The sequence below is a fragment of the Oreochromis aureus genome, linkage group 9 (assembly GCF_013358895.1).
Source record: "Oreochromis aureus strain Israel breed Guangdong linkage group 9, ZZ_aureus, whole genome shotgun sequence".
Classification (NCBI taxonomy): domain Eukaryota; kingdom Metazoa; phylum Chordata; class Actinopteri; order Cichliformes; family Cichlidae; genus Oreochromis; species Oreochromis aureus.
In genome coordinates, this window is record NC_052950.1 from 25,498,148 (window position 1) to 25,521,584 (window position 23,437).

The 23,437-nt window shown below is 39.1% G+C and overlaps 2 protein-coding genes across 3 annotated transcripts in view; both read left to right on the forward strand.

Moving 5' to 3' along the window:
- The window catches only part of sh3kbp1 (SH3-domain kinase binding protein 1), a 40,161-nt gene extending 35,400 nt beyond the window's left edge, over window positions 1–4,761 (forward strand). For both annotated transcript variants that reach the window (XM_039617792.1, XM_039617791.1), the window contains 3 exons: window positions 116–327; window positions 413–476; window positions 1,623–4,761. In XM_039617792.1, coding sequence (XP_039473726.1) covers window positions 116–327; window positions 413–476; window positions 1,623–1,661 — 315 coding nt within the window. In that variant the 3' untranslated portion in view covers window positions 1,662–4,761. The remainder of the gene's footprint in view (window positions 1–115; window positions 328–412; window positions 477–1,622) is intronic.
- Window positions 4,762–4,895: 134 nt separating this feature from the next.
- Window positions 4,896–23,437, forward strand: part of map3k15 (mitogen-activated protein kinase kinase kinase 15) — a 30,922-nt gene continuing 12,380 nt past the window's right edge. Inside the window, exons 1-18 of the mRNA XM_031745029.2 lie at window positions 4,896–8,169; window positions 10,556–10,695; window positions 10,913–10,936; window positions 12,243–12,436; window positions 14,278–14,446; window positions 14,603–14,709; window positions 16,005–16,175; window positions 16,262–16,374; window positions 16,588–16,747; window positions 17,065–17,215; window positions 17,300–17,407; window positions 18,334–18,383; window positions 19,092–19,187; window positions 19,349–19,436; window positions 19,545–19,678; window positions 20,173–20,300; window positions 20,631–20,761; window positions 21,908–22,013. Coding sequence (XP_031600889.2) covers window positions 7,854–8,169; window positions 10,556–10,695; window positions 10,913–10,936; window positions 12,243–12,436; window positions 14,278–14,446; window positions 14,603–14,709; window positions 16,005–16,175; window positions 16,262–16,374; window positions 16,588–16,747; window positions 17,065–17,215; window positions 17,300–17,407; window positions 18,334–18,383; window positions 19,092–19,187; window positions 19,349–19,436; window positions 19,545–19,678; window positions 20,173–20,300; window positions 20,631–20,761; window positions 21,908–22,013 — 2,386 coding nt within the window. The 5' untranslated portion in view covers window positions 4,896–7,853. The remainder of the gene's footprint in view (window positions 8,170–10,555; window positions 10,696–10,912; window positions 10,937–12,242; window positions 12,437–14,277; window positions 14,447–14,602; window positions 14,710–16,004; window positions 16,176–16,261; window positions 16,375–16,587; window positions 16,748–17,064; window positions 17,216–17,299; window positions 17,408–18,333; window positions 18,384–19,091; window positions 19,188–19,348; window positions 19,437–19,544; window positions 19,679–20,172; window positions 20,301–20,630; window positions 20,762–21,907; window positions 22,014–23,437) is intronic.

The following is a 23,437-nucleotide window of genomic DNA, read 5'->3' on the forward strand; positions in this document are numbered from 1 at the left end:
TATATTTTAATCCCTAAGGACGTTGTGTACAAGGTTAGATCTTGTATGTGAGAGGAAGAAAATATAATAAATGCTAAATTCTTCAATTCTTTTTGTTGATCTGTGTTTGGGATAGGCTCCTGACAGTAAAGTACCACTGCCTGCCAAGCCCTCTATCCTGAACCCGCCAAACTCCAGCCATCGATCCGCCTCTCCGTCTTCCTCCTCGGGTCTGAGTCCCTCGCCCGAGCTCCGGCACTCACCACAAACACCCCTAACTCTGGAGGAACTCAGGAACCAGCTGAGAGACCTGAGGGCCTCCATAGACCTGCTGAAGAGCCAACATAGGTGAGTGTGTGCCTCTTAAGCCAGCAAGTGTAGGTTGTTTCTTGTATATGTGCAATCATGATTTGTTTGTGATGGTTTGTTTCAGGCAGGAGATGAAGCAGCTGGCCACCGCACTAGATGAGGAGAGGACGATTCGTATTAATTTACAGGTGAGTGAAAGGTGGTGGAGAAATGAAAGGAAAGGAAATAGTTAAGAAATAATATTGATTATATTAAAACAGGCCCACAAATTAACAGCAACAAGTAAATATGTTATTAATGTCAAAAATGATGATGAATTCATCTAAAACTTTATTTTTTATGTTTTGGAAAATTAAATGTGCTTCCCTCACATATGCTTTACTTGGGCAGGCTGCCAAGGTATATTAACAGTCGCACAAGTAAATTTATTACCTATCCCCCCATTTTTGATGCTTATCTAGGTCTGTGTATTGGGGGAGGAGATGCCCAGACTTCCCTTTTCCCAACCACCTCCTCCAGCTCTCTTGGGGAAATGCCAAGACATTTCCTAGAATAAGCTGAGAGATATAATCTTTGCAGCATTTTCCACGCTCCCAGTAAGACATGTCCAAAACACCTCCCTAGAAAGCCCTGGGATGCATCAGGATCAGATGCCTGAACCACCTTAACCTTAACTTTTTTGGTGCAGTTTGTTTGTGCTGACCAAAACAACCCCAACAAGATCTTTAGAGAAAATGGTCTTAGTGACACAAATCAAACACCAAGGGTATGTTGCAAGTTTGAGCTAAAAAAAAAAATAAAAATCCCATACCCAAGTATGCTTTGTATGCTGGGATGCAGCCAGGAACTATAGACATGCAGAGGTCCGTATGAGCTAGCAACTAGCTGTGAAATGAACATAAATTTTCCATGTTTTCCAATAGTCCAAAACATAGCCCTTTCTTCCTGTATTTACTTCCTGTATTTATACCTTGGATTGCTTGGACCTTACAGCTATAAGTTTACAAACTCATCAACAGATGAGTTCATCCAGTGTGTATGATGCATACCACAAATACAATCTATATCAATGAGCAACATGGTATGTAAACTCAGAATAGGGGTACAAGAAGTGCCAAGAATCTCTAATCATAGATAGAGTATTGGCAGTGTATAGTTAGTAGTTAACCATCTGTTTTGACATACCAGCATTAATTTGTACTTAACTATATCATTTACACTTTTCATAACCAAATTTCTGATACAAATTTTGATATTCATATCTTTGGTTGTAAATATAAATATTCTTACTTCCTATGAAACTAGCTGAGCTCACGGTTGTGTTTGCTTCACAGATGGAGGTAGAACACATTAAGAAGAGCCTTTCGAAATGAAGACTAAAGCATCCTTATTGTCACACTCTTATCACCACATTGGAGGCCATCCTTTGAAGACATTCTCACTGCTGGCCTGAGACACTTCAGCCAAAAGAAGTTTGTGCCAAATGATCATCACAATCAGCAACAGTTCAGCACCATGGAGTCAGCCACCTTCTCTCCCCGACGCCGCCTTATCCTGTGTTTACTTCTTTATTTTTCTTCTAAAGAGGCTTCTCTGTTCAGTTTACTGCTATTTTGTCGGAGCTTGCTGTACCACCGGTACTGACTGACTGCGCTGCAGTCTGTCGTTGCGTGTTGCCACGGTTACAGAACAATGACACAGAGCCGGGGCTACCGTGGCAACCTCACTGGTACTTCGTATTTCTGTGTGAAAGAAACTTTGACCTCTGTAGCCCGGTCGGTTCAGACGACCCCTGTGCTGTTCTGCGTCCACTCTGCGGCCTTCGCCTCTTATCTGTGTGTGTGTGTGTGTATGTTTGTGCGCTTGTTTTCCTTCCATGTGAGGACTGTAGGTGTACATACTGAAAATGGGGACACTTTTGCAAATGTAAATTAGCCGCATTTGCCCTGCATTAACTTTCTTGAGATGTAGTTACCAGGTTTTTAGTGGGTAAAACAGGAGATTCAGGGAGTCAGTCAAAAAGAAAAGTGGGCTCTTTCTGTGAGAAGTGATGTTACTAGTTCAAGACAGCCCTTGACTGGAAACAGATGAATTATCTAATGACTTACAAAGTTTTTTTCATTTATTAAAATTATTACGTGCCAGCGACACAATTTCCCAGGACAACATTCAGGTGTGGCAAACCACCTTGAGCATCAGGTCAAATAGGGCATTTTGCAGCTACCAGTTTTTAAAATGGGCCACACACGTTTTTTTTCTTTCACATCTTTAAAGCATCAGCAACTACAGAACAAATCCTGAATCAGGGGTGCCAACAGTGATGTCCCTACAGCTAGTCATCTACAAGGTTTCAACTGGGCTGGGTAACCATGAGACTTTAGTTCCCTTGAACGTTTGTAGTGTTTTTGGTGGAAATGCAGCGATTGTTGCATTTACAGGATCTTTACTTCTTTAAGGATCATATAAAGAAGATATATATCTACTTGTACATCTTTGCAGGATTTACTTAAACTGTTTTAATCATGATTGTAGTCAGGGCCTCTTTTCCAGTGAGCCCACGCTATCACTGGTCAGCCTCCAGAAGCTGCTAGGGAGCCTGAGACCGTTTTCCTTTTTCTTTGTTTGTTTGTTTTCTCTAAAACGGTTGGTAGCATTGTAAATGGTGAATAAAACACACCGTCATAACAATATCTAAATAACAGTAAACCACATGTGTGCCCTTAAAGGTTATCATTTGGATTAAGGAATAAATTGCGATAAAAATTAATGCTCAGGGCATCTAAGGTAGACTCCAGGTGAGTAAATCTGATGCCTCTGCTATTCTCAGTAGCAGCATTCTCCCTTAACCACAGATGTTACGTCTGTGTTTTCAATCTGCAGTCAGATATTACACCTCTGGGTGGTTGAACCTGGAAGCACATCAGGATACTGAAAAGCTTAATCAAAGTAGCTGGCACGATAAGTGCTGATACTGTAGGTGCTATTTAAAGGAGTTTCTGGACTTTGGGGGGAAAACATATAAGCAGATGTCAGCAGCAGGTTAGCTTAACTAAGCATAAACACTAGAAATTAGAGAAAAAATGCTAGCTTGCCATTGTACAACAGAAACAAATGTGGATATACTAAGGTTTTTAGAGGTTATGGAAGCACAGTAAAATCACAAACACCGAAAACTTCCAGACATTACACCTGTTTTAGCACATACTTAAACAACGTATGCCTAATTAACTTTTGACATGCCTTATTTGCTATGCACCATTTATTTTATCCACAACTATCTTTAATTTCCATGCCATCAAACATCACTTTCATTTCGAAGTTCATGCCATATGTGTTTTCATATAATCGTGAAATTGTTGTTACACAACTATTATAAATACTGTCATCCTTCCTGTGGACAGCTGTTTGCATGCTTTTGGTGCCAGACTGAAGAACATTGGAAAAGATGATGGCAGAGTGTAGCAAATTTGCTAATGTCCTGTTTACATCTCTGGCTTGTCACAAAACTGAAATGGGCTGACTTTGCTTATGGTCAAAAACTAGCAAGTAAGCAACTTTTTCAAATTATGTTTTTGTTACGAATAAGTCACACTATATGATAAATTATCATCCTCAAGAGGTGCTTTGATGCAGGATTTGTTATCTTCGGAAAGAGGGCAGCTTTACCTCTTCATTTCCAGTTCTTATGTTAACAGGCTAACTATCTTCTGCCTCCAGGTTTATTTTTACTGTACAGGCATGACAGTGGAATGAATCTTTCCATCTTGCACTCATTCAAAATGCAACAAAAGCACATTAACCCCAGATGGAAAATTATTCATGCACTGTAGTGTTTGGCTGCAAATTGCATTTTTATCTGAAGAGAAAACACACAGAGATCCACTTTTTGTGATTTCCTTTCCAGGATGATTGAGCATGCATCAAGACACATAGAGACACATCTGTATGACATTTATCAAGTTAAACTCAATGCCTTCTCGACATAGACCCATTACCATTTAATCTTTTTTTTTCTTGTTCAGTTTCACTCACATCTCCAGAAAGCTGACAAAACTATTGTGCCGGTGGCATCTCACTCCTAAAAACCAAACTGAGAGCCACGTGCTTCTCGTGTTTGTGGTGCTCTTTTGGCAGCAGTTTAAGAGTAACTTTAAAGACAGAGTTTGAGGAATGTAGACAAAGAAAGGTCCTCACATGTGTGTGCATGTGTATGTATGTGTGATATAGCATGTACGGCTGTTTGCCTCCCTTCCTTTTATGTGCACAGAATCTATGGCAACCCGTCACTGTGGCCTTCCTGTTTTTGATTCCAAATCTTTATTTCTTTTTTTTTCTTTCTGTCTTTCGTATGACAAAGAGAAAACTGCTACAACTGAGGCTACAAGTTGTTTTCTTGACTTGGTCCTTTCTCTCCAGGATAGTGATAAATATATATACTTTTATATTTCAGTGTAATAAAGATGCTATTATGTACTGTGTGTGCACACTCTGTTTATATGTGACTGTCTGTAAAATGTGCATGCTTGTATAGTGTACATTCTGTTTCAAAGGCACATTTTGCCCATTGCACATTTACTGCCTATTCAAGTAGCTGGTGTTTCTGCATGAATTACTCTAATAGACAGCAGACATGCTCTCAGGTTGCCCAAGTTTAGACTGAACAAAAGGAGAAGTCATGGTGTCTTAACGGTCACTGAAATTGCTGCAGGATTTCTGCAACTGCATGTCAAAAAATATTTGACTATTGCAGAATGTAATGGTGTTTGGATGTTTAGTTTTTTACTTGAGGATCCTTTTTATTGCGTAATTTTAGAAAATATTAAAGCATCCTCTAATAAATGTGATAAAATGGCAGTAGAGCTCAAATGTAGAGCTAAGCATAAGGAAGTTTTTACCATTATAAAAATGCATCATAAGTGGAAAAAGAGGATGTTGTAATCAGATTTGAAAAAAAAAGAGTAAAAATCTGTTCAGTGGAAAATGATATTCTGATTTTAGTCAGTAGTGTGGGAGGAAAAGTAAAAACAGTGGTTCCTCTTTTTTCACGGTTATGTTTAATTTTTAAGTTTAAAGTGATAAATCACAACAACAGTCACCTCGGTGCACTTTAAACTGCAAGGTAAAGACATTTACCAGTACAGTATATCACAGAATTAGGGAGACAACCACAACAATCAGACAATTCCCAATGAGCAATCACTAGTGTGTTAGGCAGTGTTAGGAAGGAAAACCCAGCAGGACAAAATCTCTGACAGCCTCAGAGAGGAGCAGTAATCTGCCATAACCAGTGGTGAGGTGAGCATAGAAAGACACACCCAAACCTTACAGCTCGAGCTTAATTCACTGTCTTAAACTTAAATCAGGATGATCTGCATGCAAAGCTGGCTTGCCAACCAGCAAAGCACAAAACTGCAGCAGGCCCACTTAAGTCGCACTGTTAATCTAATTTAATTCTGTTTACAATGGTGGAAATGTATCCGAAAGGAGTACCTTTAAACAAGAATATGAAGTGTGACAGATATGTGACAAGACTTGATGAAGTGGAACTATTTGTCAAAATTTAGTTTCAACATTTCCATATATCCAGGGGCAGGGTACACCCTAGACAGGTTGGCAGTCTATTGCAGGTCACTCAGTTCTGAAACTCTTTCTGTACTCCATCCATCTAACCATTTTCTTCCACTTATCCAATTGAGGGTCGTGGGGAGTTTGAGCATCTGCTACTGGGCAAGAGGTGGGGTACACTCTTGACAGTCATCAATCTATCACAAGTAGTGATAGACTGATGACCATCCTACCTCCTGTGGCAGCTTGGATAGGCAAATAGAGCACTTTTCCATCATGAACATACTGTAAAAAGACCAAAACAGAGCTAAATAGAAAATATGAATTAATGTCAGTGCTCCAGTATAAGCAGCATAATCTGCTGACCCCATGTGGTGAATAAATCATCTACAGCAGCTTTAAAAAGAGACTTAACAGAGATAGCATGTATGCTTTTAGTCCAACTTAATCGAAATGAATACATTTATTACTACATATCTATCGTAAGTATAGTTCTTTCTTTTGTTTCACCTCAGATGCATATATCTATAGTCCAAGCCTGCTCTGCTCTACATAGGAGTGTGCAGTAGATTCATTTATTACTTGTTTTAAACTTCAGGTTGCTACAACAGTCAGGGAGATCAAATCTTAATATTTACTGATCTCAAAGAGAAAAACAAAAGAAAAAAAAGGCATTAATTGTAACTCAATACTTACACCAAACAGAAGACCACTGCACCCAAGGAATTAAAAATTAAGATGTGGCGTTCTCCCTCTGACCTAAACAAACATCATTGCCTAACTAAACCTAGCAGAAATAAAATTGTGAAAATAAAACTACCGGACACATTTGAAACAAGAAAGAAAGAACGAAAGAAGAAAAAATCCTATTAACGCAAACGACCAAGAGATGTCCTCCAGCTCATTAAGTCAACCAGAGAAACTTGAAAGAAAAGAGATCTAATTATAAGTCAAACATCATAGAGGAGGCCAGCGGGGAGAGGACAGGAGACAGAACACCAGGACCCCTACTTCCCTCCTTAAGTAAGTAGGTCTGTTGATATTTAGATTATCAAAATGATTAATCTCTGTCTAAACTTATAAAACACAGTAACTCTAACATTACACTTAATGTTACGGCAATTAGGATCCTTAAAGAAACATTCATACCCAATAGCCAGTTGTTATCTAATGATGCTAATTTGGGAACACGTGTATGTTGCATCTGTCCTCTCCGTCATGTGATGAATGGCCTCTGGCAGCCTCTGCGGTTAAACATCAAGACGTAGCACTAGTCCGTAATGGAGACTATCCAGGAGGCCGTGCACTTATAATCCTCTGCATGATCACTGTGCAAGCTGCAAAAAGTCCTCTCTAATTGTCCAATACTTAAATCTTGGGCAATCGTGGGCATATATTTGGAAATCAGACAAACTTCTTCTCTGGAGAGGGAAGTTAGAAGGAGCCAGAAAAATAAATAAAGCTGAAAAAACAGTCACATCACACGATATTCTATGCTGTTTGAAATCATAACTGAGGATAACATGGCTTCTTTACGCGGTTGGCAGAGGAGGTGACCAAAAGGACACGCTGTCATATATTTAGACTAACGGGAACACGCTGGTCCTGTCAGTGTAGGAAACGTTATCAGAGTTTATTCGCCAGTGGAAAACTTCATACCGGAGTACAGCTGAGCCAAAAGGGAATATTCTGACTTCTGATTGTATTTTTCTCTCCACATTTCCTCCTCCTCTCTCTCTCCCTCTCTCTCTCTCTCTCGGGGATCCAGTCAGATCCAGTCTGGATGAAGCGGACGTCTTGGTGCGAGATAATCGTCAGATGATGTGAGTTAATGAGGCGGAGATGCAAGGAGACAGACTCAGACGCGCTCCTCTCATGCCAGGACAGGTGTGCCACCAGTGAGAGCGAGAGGAGGAGAAAACGAAAGGCGCAGAGAGAATAAAGTTAGGGTGGTTGGGTAGACATCAAGCGGAGAAGAAGTCACTTTCCAGGTTCTCGATATGGAAACCGGGCAGAGCGCACCGGCGTCGGACATGGGGGGAGACCACACAGCTGGGGTGTGTGTGGTGGAGCGGGACCGGGACCGAGAGAGGGGCGACGTGTCCAGCCCCAGTCCACCGACTAAGCAGCGCTCTCTACGGGTCGTCTACGTCCTGAACGATGGGCTTAAGTCGGTGATGGCGAGCAGCCCGGAGTCCGGAGCGCTGCAATCTTTGCAGAGAGCCTGTGACTCGGAGAGCGCCCTGCTCACCACCGTCACCTTCGGAAGATTGGACTTTGGAGAAACATCAGTGCTGGACAGTTTCTACGATGCAGGTACTTCACAGGAAAGTTACACAAGAGGGAGGGCGGGTTTGCACCAGTCAGACTTCTAACTGCAAGTGCGCGAAAACTTTTTATTATTAAAACTAACTAAGCAGCTAATATAAAACTCTATCTATCTATCTATCTATCTATCTATCTATCTATCATGCAGACTTTTCTTCTTTTCCTTGTTGCTGTCGGGAAAGCTTTTTTTTTTTTTTTTTTACAGTAATTCTGGTTGTGGTGGTCACATGATGAGACATGTACCTGTATTGGTGTTTGGGTAGCATGTAGTCTTGATGGTGGAAGAGGTACCAATACACAATGATAAAAATAAAATGGAATATAAACAAATATTCGAAGTAAGTACACAAGTGGTAAATAAAAAATGAAATTATTCAAGATACTTTATTCTACAGTGTGTGTTCACATATTGGTGGAGATAAACTAGTACTACTATTACTTTAAAAGTAAGAGCCGAACCTTAACATACACTGCAACATACTCCAGCAGGTAGGATAAATAAGACTCATGCTTGCAGGACTATGGTATGATCAGAGTACTCTTAGCTAAGTAAGTCTAAGTAAGTCTATGTTAATTCCTCTTATACCATATGCTTTGATACATTAGCACTAATAATATGTTATTATTAAATCAGGGGTTTTAGTATTGTATTTGCATCAGATGTAAGTGCATAGGTTGTGAGTGGTTCCTGACCTACATTGTTTAGAATTTGACTCTTAATTCAAATGAACTAGTTGTGTTACAACAGTTGTGAGTTTATTGTAAGCTATGCAGTGAGATCACTGTTATAGTGCAGCATGCCTGAGCAGCATTACTACCCTGGACTGTGATTTCGCAGCACTAGTAGGTTTTTTCAGTAGTCAGTAATTTGCTTGTAAACTTGTAGCCATGTATTACATCATGACTTATCTTTTGGAAATAGGTTCATACAAATGATAGATGTCAAAGTTTTACTAAAGTAGTTAAATTACATCAGTTGAGTATATATGCTTATATATTTTTTAATCAAATACATACCTGACTCTACCTCTGTACTTCAATAATATTTTGAATGCAGTAACTTTGTGTTTTTAGAGTTTTGTAAAGGTACGTCTTGCTTTTTGCACCCTGTATCCTCTGCACATACTATACACATACTCAAGCTCTAATCTATCCAGCACATAAATGTACTAATAGAAAGAGTTATCACTAAAACAATGTATGTCATGGGCTGATATCATACCCAGTTTGCAGTACAATAGTGAAAGCTTTTCTGTATGTTCACACACATAATTCTGCACAACTAGTTTAGCTGCTCTCTTATTCAGGGGAGCTCAAATTGTAGTAGTAGTGCTACATGTTTGATTTTGCAGATTTCTGAAACCTCAGATATCCTGACACAATCTTAAAGAGATTGTATAGATACTTGTTGGGCATATATGTAAACCAATGAAATATGGAGCCACTCTCACTATTAACAAGCAAATGACTGAAAATATGCACTCGAACTTTCTTATATTACCAGCTTTGGATGCTGACTATTACAACATTTAAAGTCATTCATATGAATCCAATACAGCATTATAGGGTTTAATAGTGATCCTAGTGAGCCTTTTATAGTTGACATTAATTCTTGTTTATTTATTTGTTAAATCAACTGACACCTGTTGTTGTTAATGGTTTAATATAAAAAAATCTCACCATAAATCGGTCGATGTTCCCCAAATAATTTTCAGTCACTTATTTCATAATTTTGTCTCCATCATGAAAAGATGACAGCTTTGAAAGCTCCTATTTTTAGGGGGAACGAAACCTGAGCTCTTCTTTAATTGCAAGCTATTTATACTAGGCAGCACCAGAACTCAGCTGAGGAAGAGCCAGGCATCTGAGAAGATATAAAACTTAGCAGCAGATTGAGGGCATGTTGTTATTACCTCTGAGCTTCAGTAGAAAAAAATGTGGATTTTCAAGTCTGCATACTTGTCTGTACTTGTCCTTAACTGACTCATATACTCAGATTCTTCTATGCAGGAGACTCTCGTGGGAGGGTGGGTGTTGTTTCCTAGAAAAAAAACCCCTCAACGATCTCTAGGAAAGGATAACATTCACCGGTGCTTTCTCTGAATACCAAGGCCTTCCATCATGTATGTTCTTGTTTAGGCTCATATCTTTCAATGGAGGAGCTCCCAACTGTGTCGCTTTTTGTTTCTTTTGTTTTTAACTCCACTCAAAACATTTCCCACATTTAATGAGGCCGAAGATCACGGGGCAGATGCAGCACAAAGCTCAAAGGCAGATGTATTTCAAACTCAGCTCATTTGTCACCTCTGCAAATTGCATCAATGTTAAAGAGCTATGCTCTTATGTTGTTGCCTCCATCACTTCCTCCTTACAGACATTGCAGTCGTGGATATGAGCGATGTGTGTCGGCAGCCCTCCTTGTTTTACCACCTGGGCGTGAGGGAGAGCTTTGACATGGCCAACAATGTCATCCTGTACCACGACACCGACCCCGACACTGCCCAGTCACTGAAGGTACACATGCACGCGCTCCCATCAGTGTAACTAGAGTTCATGGACACCATTCTTTTACGCCTCCTTGGGACAAAATGATCTGCTGTGTTATTTACAGACTAACGTGTCGTACAGTCAGTCCTACCAGCTGTTTAAAATAGCAATTCAGGAATAATACACTATGTCACTGTCCGAAAATCTGGAAACATATTCTCACGTGCTCTTTATCTCCGCACAGGACATGGTGGCACAGAAAAACACAGTAAGTTTCTTATGTGTGCATGTTTTGTAAAGATTTATGTGTGCACACCATCTGTTGCTATTTCCAGAGGAATATTTCTGGCAGATACCGTTCACCCCCATGCAGAAATGCAGACAGGAATACATATATACACACACACACTCTCACACACATTGTGTACAAGTACACATGTGTTAAATCATGAATGGCCGGCTCGAGAACTAGAGTCATATTACTTGTTAGTTTTCCTAGAAACTGACCTTCACTGTATGTATGCTGTCTTCTTTGTGTATATGTGTGTTTGTGTGTGGAGTAGGCTGCTCGTCCTCCACCGTTAGGTTTTCCCTGGGTTCAGTTGCCTCCAGAATACAGAGGCTCTGGACTGCGAAATAAAGTAGGTATCAGGCCTGCATCAAGGCATGCTGGGATATTCCCTAGTTGACTGATAATACTAACAGAGAAGGAAGTGAGGCTGGAAAACAATGACCTCTCCCTGGGATGTTGTGTGGATAACAGATTAAAGCCCCTAACAACACAATGGATAATCAGCTATAGCATGATGCATTAAGAGTGCTGGATGCATTTGTGTTTTTGCACCAAATTAAATTTGCATCATCTCAGAAAGAATCATGGGATTGCATTTAATCCCACTCTGCGGAATTTACCTAAAAAGTGTTTGTGAAACAATCCTCACTGAATAGACTTGAACGGAGCTTAACAGGAGAAAGTTACATGTGTAAATCAGAAGCAGCTAGTTGTTGTCGCCTAAAGTGCTGTCGGTCTGCGGCTGCTTGTTTGATGCATGAAGTCATGATGTTGAGTGCTGTAAAATGACGTGTGGTGACGACCATACTATATAACTACAATTCTAGTGATATAGTAGTTAAATAAAAGATGTAGAAATATGTTTTAAGAATGCACAGAACAAAAAGACAGTTAGCAGTGCGTGTAAAATTTGTCAGGCCTGAAATGCTTTGCCAAATACATGTGAGTACATGTACCTGCAAAGCTTATCATTTCAATTTCAGATTTAAAGGTAATCACATTTGTTCATGTGCAAAGCTGAAAGAAGAGGCAGAGGTTAGAGAGTGTTAGGTGGTTCTTGGTACATGAGGCTTATTACTTCAACCTTCACTGATGTAGTACGATGCTACCAAACAGTCTCAGTGGTGCACTGATCCTCTCATTAATCACTCTAATCCCTACTCTCACCTCCTTATCTCTCTCCACCTGGACTTCTTTTACACCTGGCATCTGCACAAAGCTGTCAAAGTCCTTTTCGTTCTGTAAACAACTTGTAATTAAACCTTCTATCCTCTCTTTCTAGGCATCCAGTGGTAACTACTACTTCATCCCCTACATAGTCACTCCTAACCACGAGTATATGTGCTGTGAAAGTGATGCCCAACGGAGGGCAAGCGAGTACATGCAGCCCAACTGGGATAACCTGCTGGGCCCACTGTGTGTTCCCCTGACCGACCGCTTCACCAGCCTGCTGAAGGACATCCATGTAACATCCTGGTGAGATAAAAGTGAAAACAAGGGGCTGCTGTAATCCCACTATCATGGTTTCCCAGTACAGACGCAGATGTAGACTGTAAAGTGCTATGTTTATTTTCTCTGCACTCACACAACCAACGTAACAGCTATGTGTGCTTAAAAATGACAACAACCAAACCCTTCTTGTCTTTAGCAGTTCAAAACACAGCCTCTGTGTGTGTGTGTGTGTGTGTGTGTGTGTGTGTGTGTGTGTGTGTGTGTGTGTGTGTGTGTGTGTGTGTGTGTGTGTGTGTGTGTGTGTGTGAGACGCCTCAAGTTCCCATTTCATAGGAAAGCAGAGGTTGATTAGTCAATACTGTGTCAGTCAACCACCTAACAGTGCTTCATGAACCAGTCTGCCCCACCTTTCCTTCTGGAGCTTGGCAGAAACCACAACTCACAGTCATTCACAAGAAAAGAAAAACACGGACAATTAACTAGAGGGGTCTTTTTCCATTAACACGTTTAACTGAACAACAAAGGACAAAGTATACAGAATTAGTAAAAGTATGAATACCATACTGTAATGAATTAGCATCACCAGTAAAGGTCATTCACACTTTCATCTGAGTTCTGGACTTTCAACTTACCTTTGGTGATGTCACTTTACATTTCTGACAAATTTCTGTAGTTGTTCAACCAACAGTCTCAAAATTTATAAAAAGAGATAAAATTTGAAAAATAACAGAAAGAATCAGAAAACATTTTTCTGTCAATTCACTAATTGTTTGATACTCTGGGGAAGTTTGACTTATTAAAAAAATATCATATTGTGTGTACTTTTGTCATAATTTGCATATAGTAAATAAATTCTGTATTTGAACCCCCCCTCCCCCCCAAAAAACAAACAAACAAACACTATATAAGGACTAATTTAAGCTTTCAGCTAAATGTGGTGCAGAAACAAATGTGCCATATTTACCTCTGAAATGTAGTAAAATGGAAGTGTAAAGTAATAATGTAAGACAGACTTTACAAAACACCATCTGAATAACATACTTAAGTATAGTATGTTATTACAGTACAATAAAAGTGCTTTATTTGGTGTGTTCTGGAAAGACAAATGTTGAATATATTGCAATGTGTTGGAACATCAAATTAATCTCAAATGAACTTAATATTTACTTTTAAAATGAGTCGTTTGGTGTGTCAACACTGGTTAAATGAGTTGTCACTGGTAAATGTATCATCTTAAAGGATGAACAAAAAGAACCTGTTCACAAGAAATATTACGTTATAACAGAAATCTCTGTGTCAAAAATTCCACCTCCAATGTCGTGCGTGGGGGGCATACTCAGCACTGAAAATCAAGCATTTATTTCATCACTTCTGTATTACTGTGATTCATTGTTCGCCTGTGGCTGCTATGACGCATTACACTATGTCTTCCGAGTACTCACGTCACACCCTTGCTGACTCAGCAGCGCTGTCTCCCCATTAACTTCAGTCCATTTGAGGATTCTGTTTTTTTTTGTCGTGAAGCATTTTGTGATGTTAGGTGCTTAAGACATAAAATTGTACTTACTTTACTTACTTAAGGAGTTGTAGGTAATTATTCTAGGGATGTTCCATGCATTTGTTTTGCACAATGCAGTATTCCGACTGTAGGAACATATAGTGAGGATCATTGTTCATAGCTTTTTGTTAGTACTACCAACTGACCATTAGCCCTCACTGTTTTGATGAGATTACTATTAAGTAATGTCTGTTTGCTGCAAAATAAGGGGTGGTCCACTAAAGTTGCAGGTCAAAAATTGTGCTTTAGATCAACATTAAAATCAAACCTTCTTTTCTTCCTCTGTTCCTTGTCTGTGTGCATATAGTGCTTCCTTTAAGGACACCCTGCTCAACGATATCAGGAAGGCTAGGGAGAAGTACCAGGGAGAGGAGCTGGCTAAGGAGCTTTCACGCATTAAACTCCGAATTGATAACACAGAGGTCCTAACACAGGACATTGTCATGAACCTGCTGTTTTCCTACAGAGATATACAGGTACAAACACATCAAACATGGCCTTCATTTCATTTTATCAGCTGGGCACCTCTGAAAGGTTATTACAGACTGAAATTCAGAATGACATTTATATTCTAAATGCATTATTATTAAGTTAAAATTTAATGCCCCCTTTTTGGCTTCTCTGCTAACCAGGATTATGATGCCATGGTGAAACTGGTGCAGACTCTGGAGATGCTGCCAACATGTGATCTGGCTACCCAGCCCATGATCCAGTTTCATTACTCCTTTGCCCTCAACAGGTACGCAGCAGCTGAATTGAAACTTAACATTTTAATGCCCAAACCCTGTGGTAAAACAGATTTATCTTCTTTAATTATTTTTAGGATCCGACATTTTTGTTTTTTGTGCCTTTATTTCAGAGGACACTCATGCTAACATATCATATAAAATACACCATAAAATATGTATTGTGGTGATATCAGGAGCTAAAAATGTAGCAACTGCACGACAAAAATGCAACAGACCACAAGTCAAGCGTTCTGTGAAAAATAAAGTTTTGTAGTTCAGGGAAAATTAAGTGTACTGTACGATTTAACAACTTTAGCAGCAATAACTTGAAGTAATCATTTTCTGTATGACTTTTTTTAGCTTTTCACAGCATTGTAGAGGGATTTTGGCTCAGCCTTCTTTTACATTTTCTTTAATGTTGCTTCTGTTTATTAAGGTTTAAAGGCACTTTTTTATGCACAGCTCTCTAAAGGTTGCACCACAGCATTTCAGTCAGATTGGAGTCTGGACTTTTGCAACACCCCGATTCTTTTCTTTTTCACCTAATCTGTTGTAAATTTTCTTCTGTGTTCGGGATTATTGTTCTGTTGCATAATCCTTGAGCCAAGCTTTAGCTGTTGGACAGATACCTCACATTTAACTTTTGAGTAATTTGGTATATAGAGAAGTTCATGGTCAAATCAATGACTGCAAGGTGTCCAGGTCTTGAAGCTGCAAAGCAAGCCCACATCATCACCCCTCCACAACCATGCTGGCAGTTGATATAAGGTCTTTATGCTGATATGCTGTGACTGGTTTTAACCAAATGTGGTGATGTCAAGTATGACCACATATCTACACTTTGGTCTTGTCTGTCCAAAGGATAGTGTTCTTACGTTCAAACCTAAGCTGTCCTGCCAAGATACTTTCTCCAGGCAGCTTGTTCAGTCTTTCTCTCATTGTACTGTGATTAACTTTAACATTTAACATGCTAACTGAGGTGTTTAAAGTCTGTAGCTCTTGTTTTTTTGTTTGCTCGTAGGGTGAATTTGCTAGAATAGCCACTCCTGTGTTAACACACACCTGAATACTCCAGGCCAGTAAACTGCCAAAACTGCTTTTGAGGAGGTAGTTAGGCTGATGATCAGTTATCAAGTGCATTTAATTAGCAACACCTGGCTGGTACTTGCGCTTTTAATTCCTGTGGAAGTAATAAGGGTGTACTTCTCAGTCTCATGAAAACGTTTTCCTTCATGTGCCTGTGATATCAAATTCACCCTGTCATTAAGAACCACTTTTGCACATGAATTTTTGCATGTACGTGCAGGAGGAATGCTCCTGGAGACAGGGAGCAGGCTCTCAGAGTGATGCTGCAGGTGCTGCAGTCCTGCGAACATCCTGCACCAGACATGTTCTGTCTCTGTGGACGAATCTACAAGGACATTTTTCTCGACTCTGACTGCAAAGACACTAAAAACAGGGACAACGCTATTCAGTGGTGAGAACACACAAATAAATGCATCTTATTCGCATCTTATTGTTTCCTTGTGTGTATTCATCCGTATTTCCTCTTCCACCTGTCAGGTACAGAAAGGGCTTTGAGCTGCAGCCCACTCTGTACTCGGGTATTAACCTAGCTGTCCTCCTCATAGTTGCTGGCCAGCAATTCGAGAGCTCCATGGAACTCAGAAAAATAGGTAACCTGATTCCCCCTTTGATTTGTTCTCAGCGGACTCTCAAGTCAATGTGAAACACCTAATTTGTGTATTTTCAGCATTCAATTTGCATTCAGTAGCTCCTTTCCTTGATATTTCTGTGGTACAAAAGTCATTTCATAAACAGCTGAGATCATGCCACTTCAGTTTCAACCAGACTGCAATTACAATGTTCACTCTTTGTCTTATAATCAGGGGTGAGGTTAAACAGCCTGCTGGGGCGCAAGGGTTCCTTGGAAAAGATGAATAACTACTGGGACGTCGGCCAATTCTTCACCGTTAGCATGCTAGCGAGTGACATTCCTAAAGCTACTCAGGCTGCAGAGAAGCTCTTCAAGCTGAAGCCACCTGTTTGGTAAGAGAGAAGATCATGTAAATATATAAAAGTTGCAATGTCATTAGATGATTTTCATAATAAAGATTAGTTTTAAATTTTGGTTACATTCTGATCCCCAGGTCTCAATTTTTAAAGATGTATTCTGCTTTCATAGTTGTAGTGAAGTATCAGGACATTCATCTTACAAAAGTACATTTGTTTTTATAATGTAACTCATTTATTTAAGTAAGCCTAAACATGCTACAAAAAAACAGTTTACGAAAACAAAATTTCAAGGAATTGTAAGTGTGATGTTTTTTATTTTAATGATTATAATTGGTTGTATTTTCTTCCAGGTATTTGCGTTCAGTAGTGCAGAACTTACAGCTGATCCAGAGGTTTAAAAAGCAAAATTTGGAACATTCACCTCAAAGAGAGAAACTCAACTTCTGGATGGACATCATTGTCGAGGCCACGCAATGCACCACCAACAGACTGCGGTTTCCAGTACGTAAACATATACATGCATTCGTGCTGAAAAATGATGGCTGAGGGGTTCAAAATCAAATGTTTTTGTGTTTGTGTTTACAGGTGCTGATTCTGGAGCCGACCAAAGTTTACCAGCCGTCCTATGTATCCATCAACAATGAGGCTGAAGAGAAGAACGTCTCCATCTGGCATGTTTCTCCTGCTGAAACGGTCAGAGCATTGCCCATCTAATCCTCTTCCTGTTAGGAATATTGTCCTCCGCTCGGAAAAATTCAAAATATTAAATAAAAATTAATTAAAAATGGTGAATCGCTTAAACTAAATCAGACAAATTGTATGCAAACAAAAGGAACTTTGATGTGAAATCTTCCATCACATATTGTGAGTGAATAACACGTAATTATACAAAGTCATTGCACCCTCATTTTGTGCACAGTATTTTAATTGCACCCGAGTATACCAGGGTGAAGTACCACCAGTATTACCAGTATATAACAAAAACCACCAAAATGCTATATCAGCATTTAAATTAGCCTACATCTTGCCTTTTGTTTAACATGCAGTGCTACACAGATCACTGATCAAACACATTATAGTGAAACGAAGTTTGATAACACTTCACATTAATTGTAGTCAAACATCTCAAGACAGGTTAACATAATGCTGCTTCACTGATTTTACATGGAGGTTTGGGCTCAGATAGTTCTGTGATTCAAGTTTTATTTTGCACCCATGTGGAGTAGTCTGTTTAAAGATTGCTGACTCATCATTGTAGAAAAAATAGAAAAAGTGTGTTGCAGACACTTAAAGCTGAGCCAGCATTAATTAAATTTGCTTCACCTATGCTAATTCAGAAATGCTAGCGGGCTGGAGCTGTCCAACTAAGTAGACACAAACATTGACATATACACATATTTGTTCATTTACCTGCTAGAACCTACTGGAACAAAATGTTAGAGACTGAAACTTTATTTGTTGATTAGACAAATTACCTTCATTCTGCATGCTCTCTCATTTTCTTCATTTTTTAAATTAGACATAGAGCAAAAACTTATGCTTTGATTCTGTATGAATATATAAACAAGTAGTCAAAAGAATTTGTAAAATGCAATGATTAACTTCTTTTTTTGTTACAGAAAGGTATTCATGAGTGGAACTTCACTGCAATGTCCATCAAAGGCATTAGGTATGCAAGAGACATGTTTGGGATTAGGCAATAGAAATAAATAGAAATAAATAAAAAACATACATTTTTCTTCAATTCAAATATCTCTTGTGGTTTTTTGGGTCTGGGCTACAATTCTAAAACTCCATTGTAGTAACTCAGGGAACTTAGGAGTGGTGCAAACCAGCATATAAATTGTGGCTCCCTGCAGCTATATCCATAATACATGAAGTAAACAGAAGAATTAGCTGCCACGAACATCATTAGGGATCTCCAGCTGACCTGGTCAGCCTCAATATTCAAAACAGTGATGTATTGTGCAAAGCTGCAATTACGTAATCAGTGCAACCTGAGGAGGAAGAAAGAAAAAAAAATGCAAATATCAATAAGGACATTCCTCATGGTTGATGGCCAGTGCTTACTGTGAAAAAAAAACCCCATCACCCATGCTCTTGCATACAATTTGAAGATCCAGGTAAAAGTTTGACTACAGAATTCATGTTAGAATACAATCAACAAAATTTGATTGTCTGCTCTCCTGCTTACCGATATAAATTACTCCTTTATATCCATGTATTATTATCATATTGAGAGCAAATGTACGTTTTTTGCACGCTAATGAGATTTACTTTCATCTGTGAAAAGGACTCAGTAATAAAATACAGCATAAAGAAGAGTTAAATAAAATAAAGACCAGTGCCCAGCCTAATGTGGCCCTTCTGTCTGCAGTATCAGTAAGTTCGATGAGCGTTGCTGCTTCCTCTACGTCCATGATAACTCGGATGACTTCCAGATCTATTTCTCTACTGAGGAGCAGTGCGGTCGGTGAGGACAAACACCTCTAGATGTGTTTGTGTAGGTGTGTGTTTGTCATGTGTCCGTCCATGTTTGTGTTTGTACACTCCATACTTTATGCGCAGATGTGATCTGAAGGCCAAGAACTGTAAATAACTATAATAATGTCGGTGTCTGGTAATGTGTTTTAGGTTCTGCTCCATGGTGAAAGAGATGATATCTGATGGCACTGGGAATGCTGTGGAGCTGGAGGGGGAGGGCGATGGAGATACGCTAGAGGTCAGTGTGAGCTTGAAAGTGTGCTAACATATATATATGTATGTGTGAGATATTTAATGTAAAATATGGCAAATATGTAATTTCTATGCGTGTTTTTCTGTGCTACAGTATGAATATGACACCGATGAGACAGGGGAAAGGGTGGTGTTGGGTCGTGGCACCTATGGAGTGGTGTATGCTGGGAGAGATCTCAGCAACCAAGTCCGAATTGCCATCAAAGAGATCCCTGAAAGAGACAGCAGGTAGGTTGACCTACCAACCTACATTCATGGTTCCAAGTCTTTTTGGCGTAGCTGACAAAAACAAAAGAAATGCATATAATTTGCTTAATAAATATAATAATTAAAATATTTCAATTTTACTGAAAGGAGAACTCATGGCAAATTCAGTTTTTTTCTTCCACATAAATAAAAGGTGCATTAATTGAATTTAGTATATTTAAGAGTTTATTGTGTTCTAGTAATACAAAGAGCAAACAGTCTTTATTTTACAGTTGAACTTAAATTACACAAAAACAAATTGCAGCAATGTTTTACCAGTATTTAATTTTCAATAATTTACTTTGCAGCAAATGTGTCTGGATTATTGGACAATGAACAGATAATGTTATTTCCAGTGTTAATACCAATGTGAATGTAGTTAATGATAAAACAGAACCTACACAAATAACACACAAAGCAAGATTACAAAATGCAATTTGTCTTTCCTGATGTCTGTTTTCTTTTCCGTGGATCAGGTACTCTCAGCCCCTTCATGAAGAGATCGCTCTTCACAAGTACCTGAAGCACAGGAACATTGTTCAGTATTTGGGCTCCATTTCTGAGAATGGATACATTAAGATCTTCATGGAACAAGTGCCTGGAGGTATGTTTGTACAAACCCAGAAAGAGACACAGTTCTGTGTAATAGAACAGCTGTCTTGTGTTACCTCCTATTAGGTAGCCTTACTGTGGTATACATCTAGTTTAGCCTCAGTGAAAAGGCAAAAAAATGTCTTAAGCAGAAAAACAACATATAAGATATTGTGTCTAAATGATGTTTTCTCTAAAGCTTGTTCTCTAAAGTTTGTAATGGACAAATAGTCTATTTCAGAGAGCTATGCTTGTGACCCATAAGTTGGTAATTAGTCTAACTAGCTGGGTGTTTTTCCACCTTCAAGATAGGCTTTGGACACGCCTTCTTTCTTTTCTCCAGGAAGTCTGTCTGCGTTGTTGCGGTCAAAATGGGGTCCTCTGAAGGAGGCAACAATTATCTTCTACACCAGACAGATTCTGGAAGGGCTTCGATACCTGCATGAAAACCAGATCGTCCACCGAGACATCAAGGTAGAAGGAACCCTGCCTGCCATGATACGTCTTTGAGGAAGACAGCTGTTAGTTCAATAGAGTGTAATGTCATTATGACTGAATTTCAAGTTAAAAATATTCTTAAAGAAATTTACAAGTAGTCTTAGGTTTGAGCTTGTGGATATAAAGTTGTCTTGTCTGGAAGAAAAGACAAAGTATTGAGCATTACATAGGATGAACGAGTTTCTTGCTGACTGAGACATATATTGTCGAGTATTGTGGTCATCAAGTCCAACCTAAAACCATTCATTTGTGTACCATCATGTGGGATCTCAGGCCAAAGTCTGATGCACAAGGGCGACCACATACTGGAGACTCATGTTGGTTCTCGCCCTCAAAGCTGCGCACTTTTCCACTTGGCTACTTTGTCTCTCATTTTCATAAGCTTACAACCTGTTAGCTGCCATGATTTCCTATTGTTTTACATCAATGTCACATTTCTGGAGGGATTTTTTTCAGGGTGTCTTTAGTCAGCTTTGGTCATCCTTAGCTGAGACTCTGATAGTTGGCATCTGAGACTGCAAAAGTACATTTATGTTAAGATACATCAGTCGGTTTGACGTGCCTGAGACATAGGTGTTCTGAATTGGTCGAGTGAGCAGGGAGATAAATCAGAAGTAGGTTTATGGGTGAATGATTTTAGAAATGAGCCTAAGAGACTGCTGACAGCTGACACACAAGAGGGATCTGAGACATTGAGAGCCAAAAATATGTACAAATAGCAAAATTGATGAGCTGGTACTGCAGGCAAGAAATTAGTAGACGAGGTGGGCCGACCAAAGATCCAGTGGGAATGGGTTAGTGGGCATGCCCCTCAGAAAATCTCAGAACTCCAGGGAAACCTATCAAATCACACACATATGCATATATATATCACATAGGTGAAGAGAAAAAAAAAGAACAACTAGAAAAAAACAGCACTGAAGATCAGTGGGAACAATGACAGAGCCAAGAATAGAGCCTTGTGGAACCCCATTATTGATGGGGAAGTACTTTCAAATTCATCAGTCATGTCTTATGTGCATAATTGGAGATAATTCAATAGGCTTCAGTTTAAATAATAATGACCCACATAGTTCAATGCATTTAAATCTCTCCTCATTTGTTTCATTTGCTTCTTTTTAGGGTGATAATGTGCTAGTTAACACCTACAGTGGTGTCTTGAAGATCTCTGACTTTGGTACCTCAAAACGGTTGGCAGGAGTCAATCCCTGTACAGAAACATTCACAGGTAACCTTTTCGATCATTTTGCATAATTTGAATTTTACAATAGGTTTTAAAATACATATAAACACCCATCAAAACCCATCAAAACATTAAAAAAAAACCAAAAAACAACTAGAAACAAATGCTGAAATGTACCTAAAATCTAAACAATGAGATTACAAAGGCATTAAATAAAAAAAAAAAACAGCCTTTCAAGATTACAATATCTATAAAAAAAAAATTCATATTATATTTCCTGTGTCAGTTTTGCTGTGTGAGAAGAGTCGTTATCGCTAGAATATAGTTTAACACAGTGGTTTCATCTGACGTACCCCCAGAACCATGTGCAATGTACACAAACACACGAGTCTTCAAACTGTTCAAAAGTATTAGCTTACTATTAAAATCATTCATGCACTACTTTTAGCTGCTACTCCGTGTAACAGCTATTGGTGACTAATTTCACCTGTTTTTGTGTAGCTAACAGCCCAAAGCTGTTAGCTCATGTATCCTTTGTTTATGCTGTTAGCTAACCATTTAAACTGTTGGCCAGTAATTTGACTGCTAGCTATGCATTTAGCAAAACAAATTATGGGGGTGTCCAAATTCATGGGCTGCATCCTCCTGAGGCTGCATTTGTAGGCCGATTACGTCACAGCAACGCGACGAAAGCTGTCCAAATTCGTAGACTCCTCCGAATGCAGCCGACAAATGCGTCCTCCTTTTCCCTGAATTTGAAGGACGGGTCCTCAGGAGGATGCAGCCTATGAATTTGGACACCCCTTATATCTTTTTATTCTTAATCTTAGCTAGCTATTGTACTTGTTACACTGCTCATCTGTTATATTAGTACTAATAATTAGAGTTAGTAATCAGAAATACTTATAGTGAGTTGTTGTCATGTGTTACCATTTCTGCAATGCTTGTCTGTTGTTTTCAGCTACTTATTCATTGCTTTTAGGAACCTGTTAGTGTTCTGTTCAAAGTTGTCTGCTCAGTTATTTAACTTTAATTGTTTAACTAATCTTACCATACTATCTCTACTTGTTCCCCAGTTATCCCCAGAGATATTTTGTTTCTAACTTCTCTCAACTGTTACTTATGAATGCAAAGACTGTTCATTTTGGCACAGATGTGGAGCTGTGACTGACTGACAGAAATTTCAAACAATAGCCTAGGGATTAAGTTGACGTTTGTAATAACAGTAATCCCACAAAGTTCTCAGATGTGAACAACTTAAAAAACGTTCTGCTTGGAAGAAAAATGCACAATGAGCAATTTCATTTCTCTTTAACTCCAATGTCACAAAAAGACACACGAGCCCTGACGTGTCATACATAAACAGACTAATTCAGTCTGAGATGCATAAATGGAGTCTGAGATATGCTCACTCTCAGACTATGAGTGTAAATATCAAATGACCCTCAAAATGTCAAGAGCCACAATCA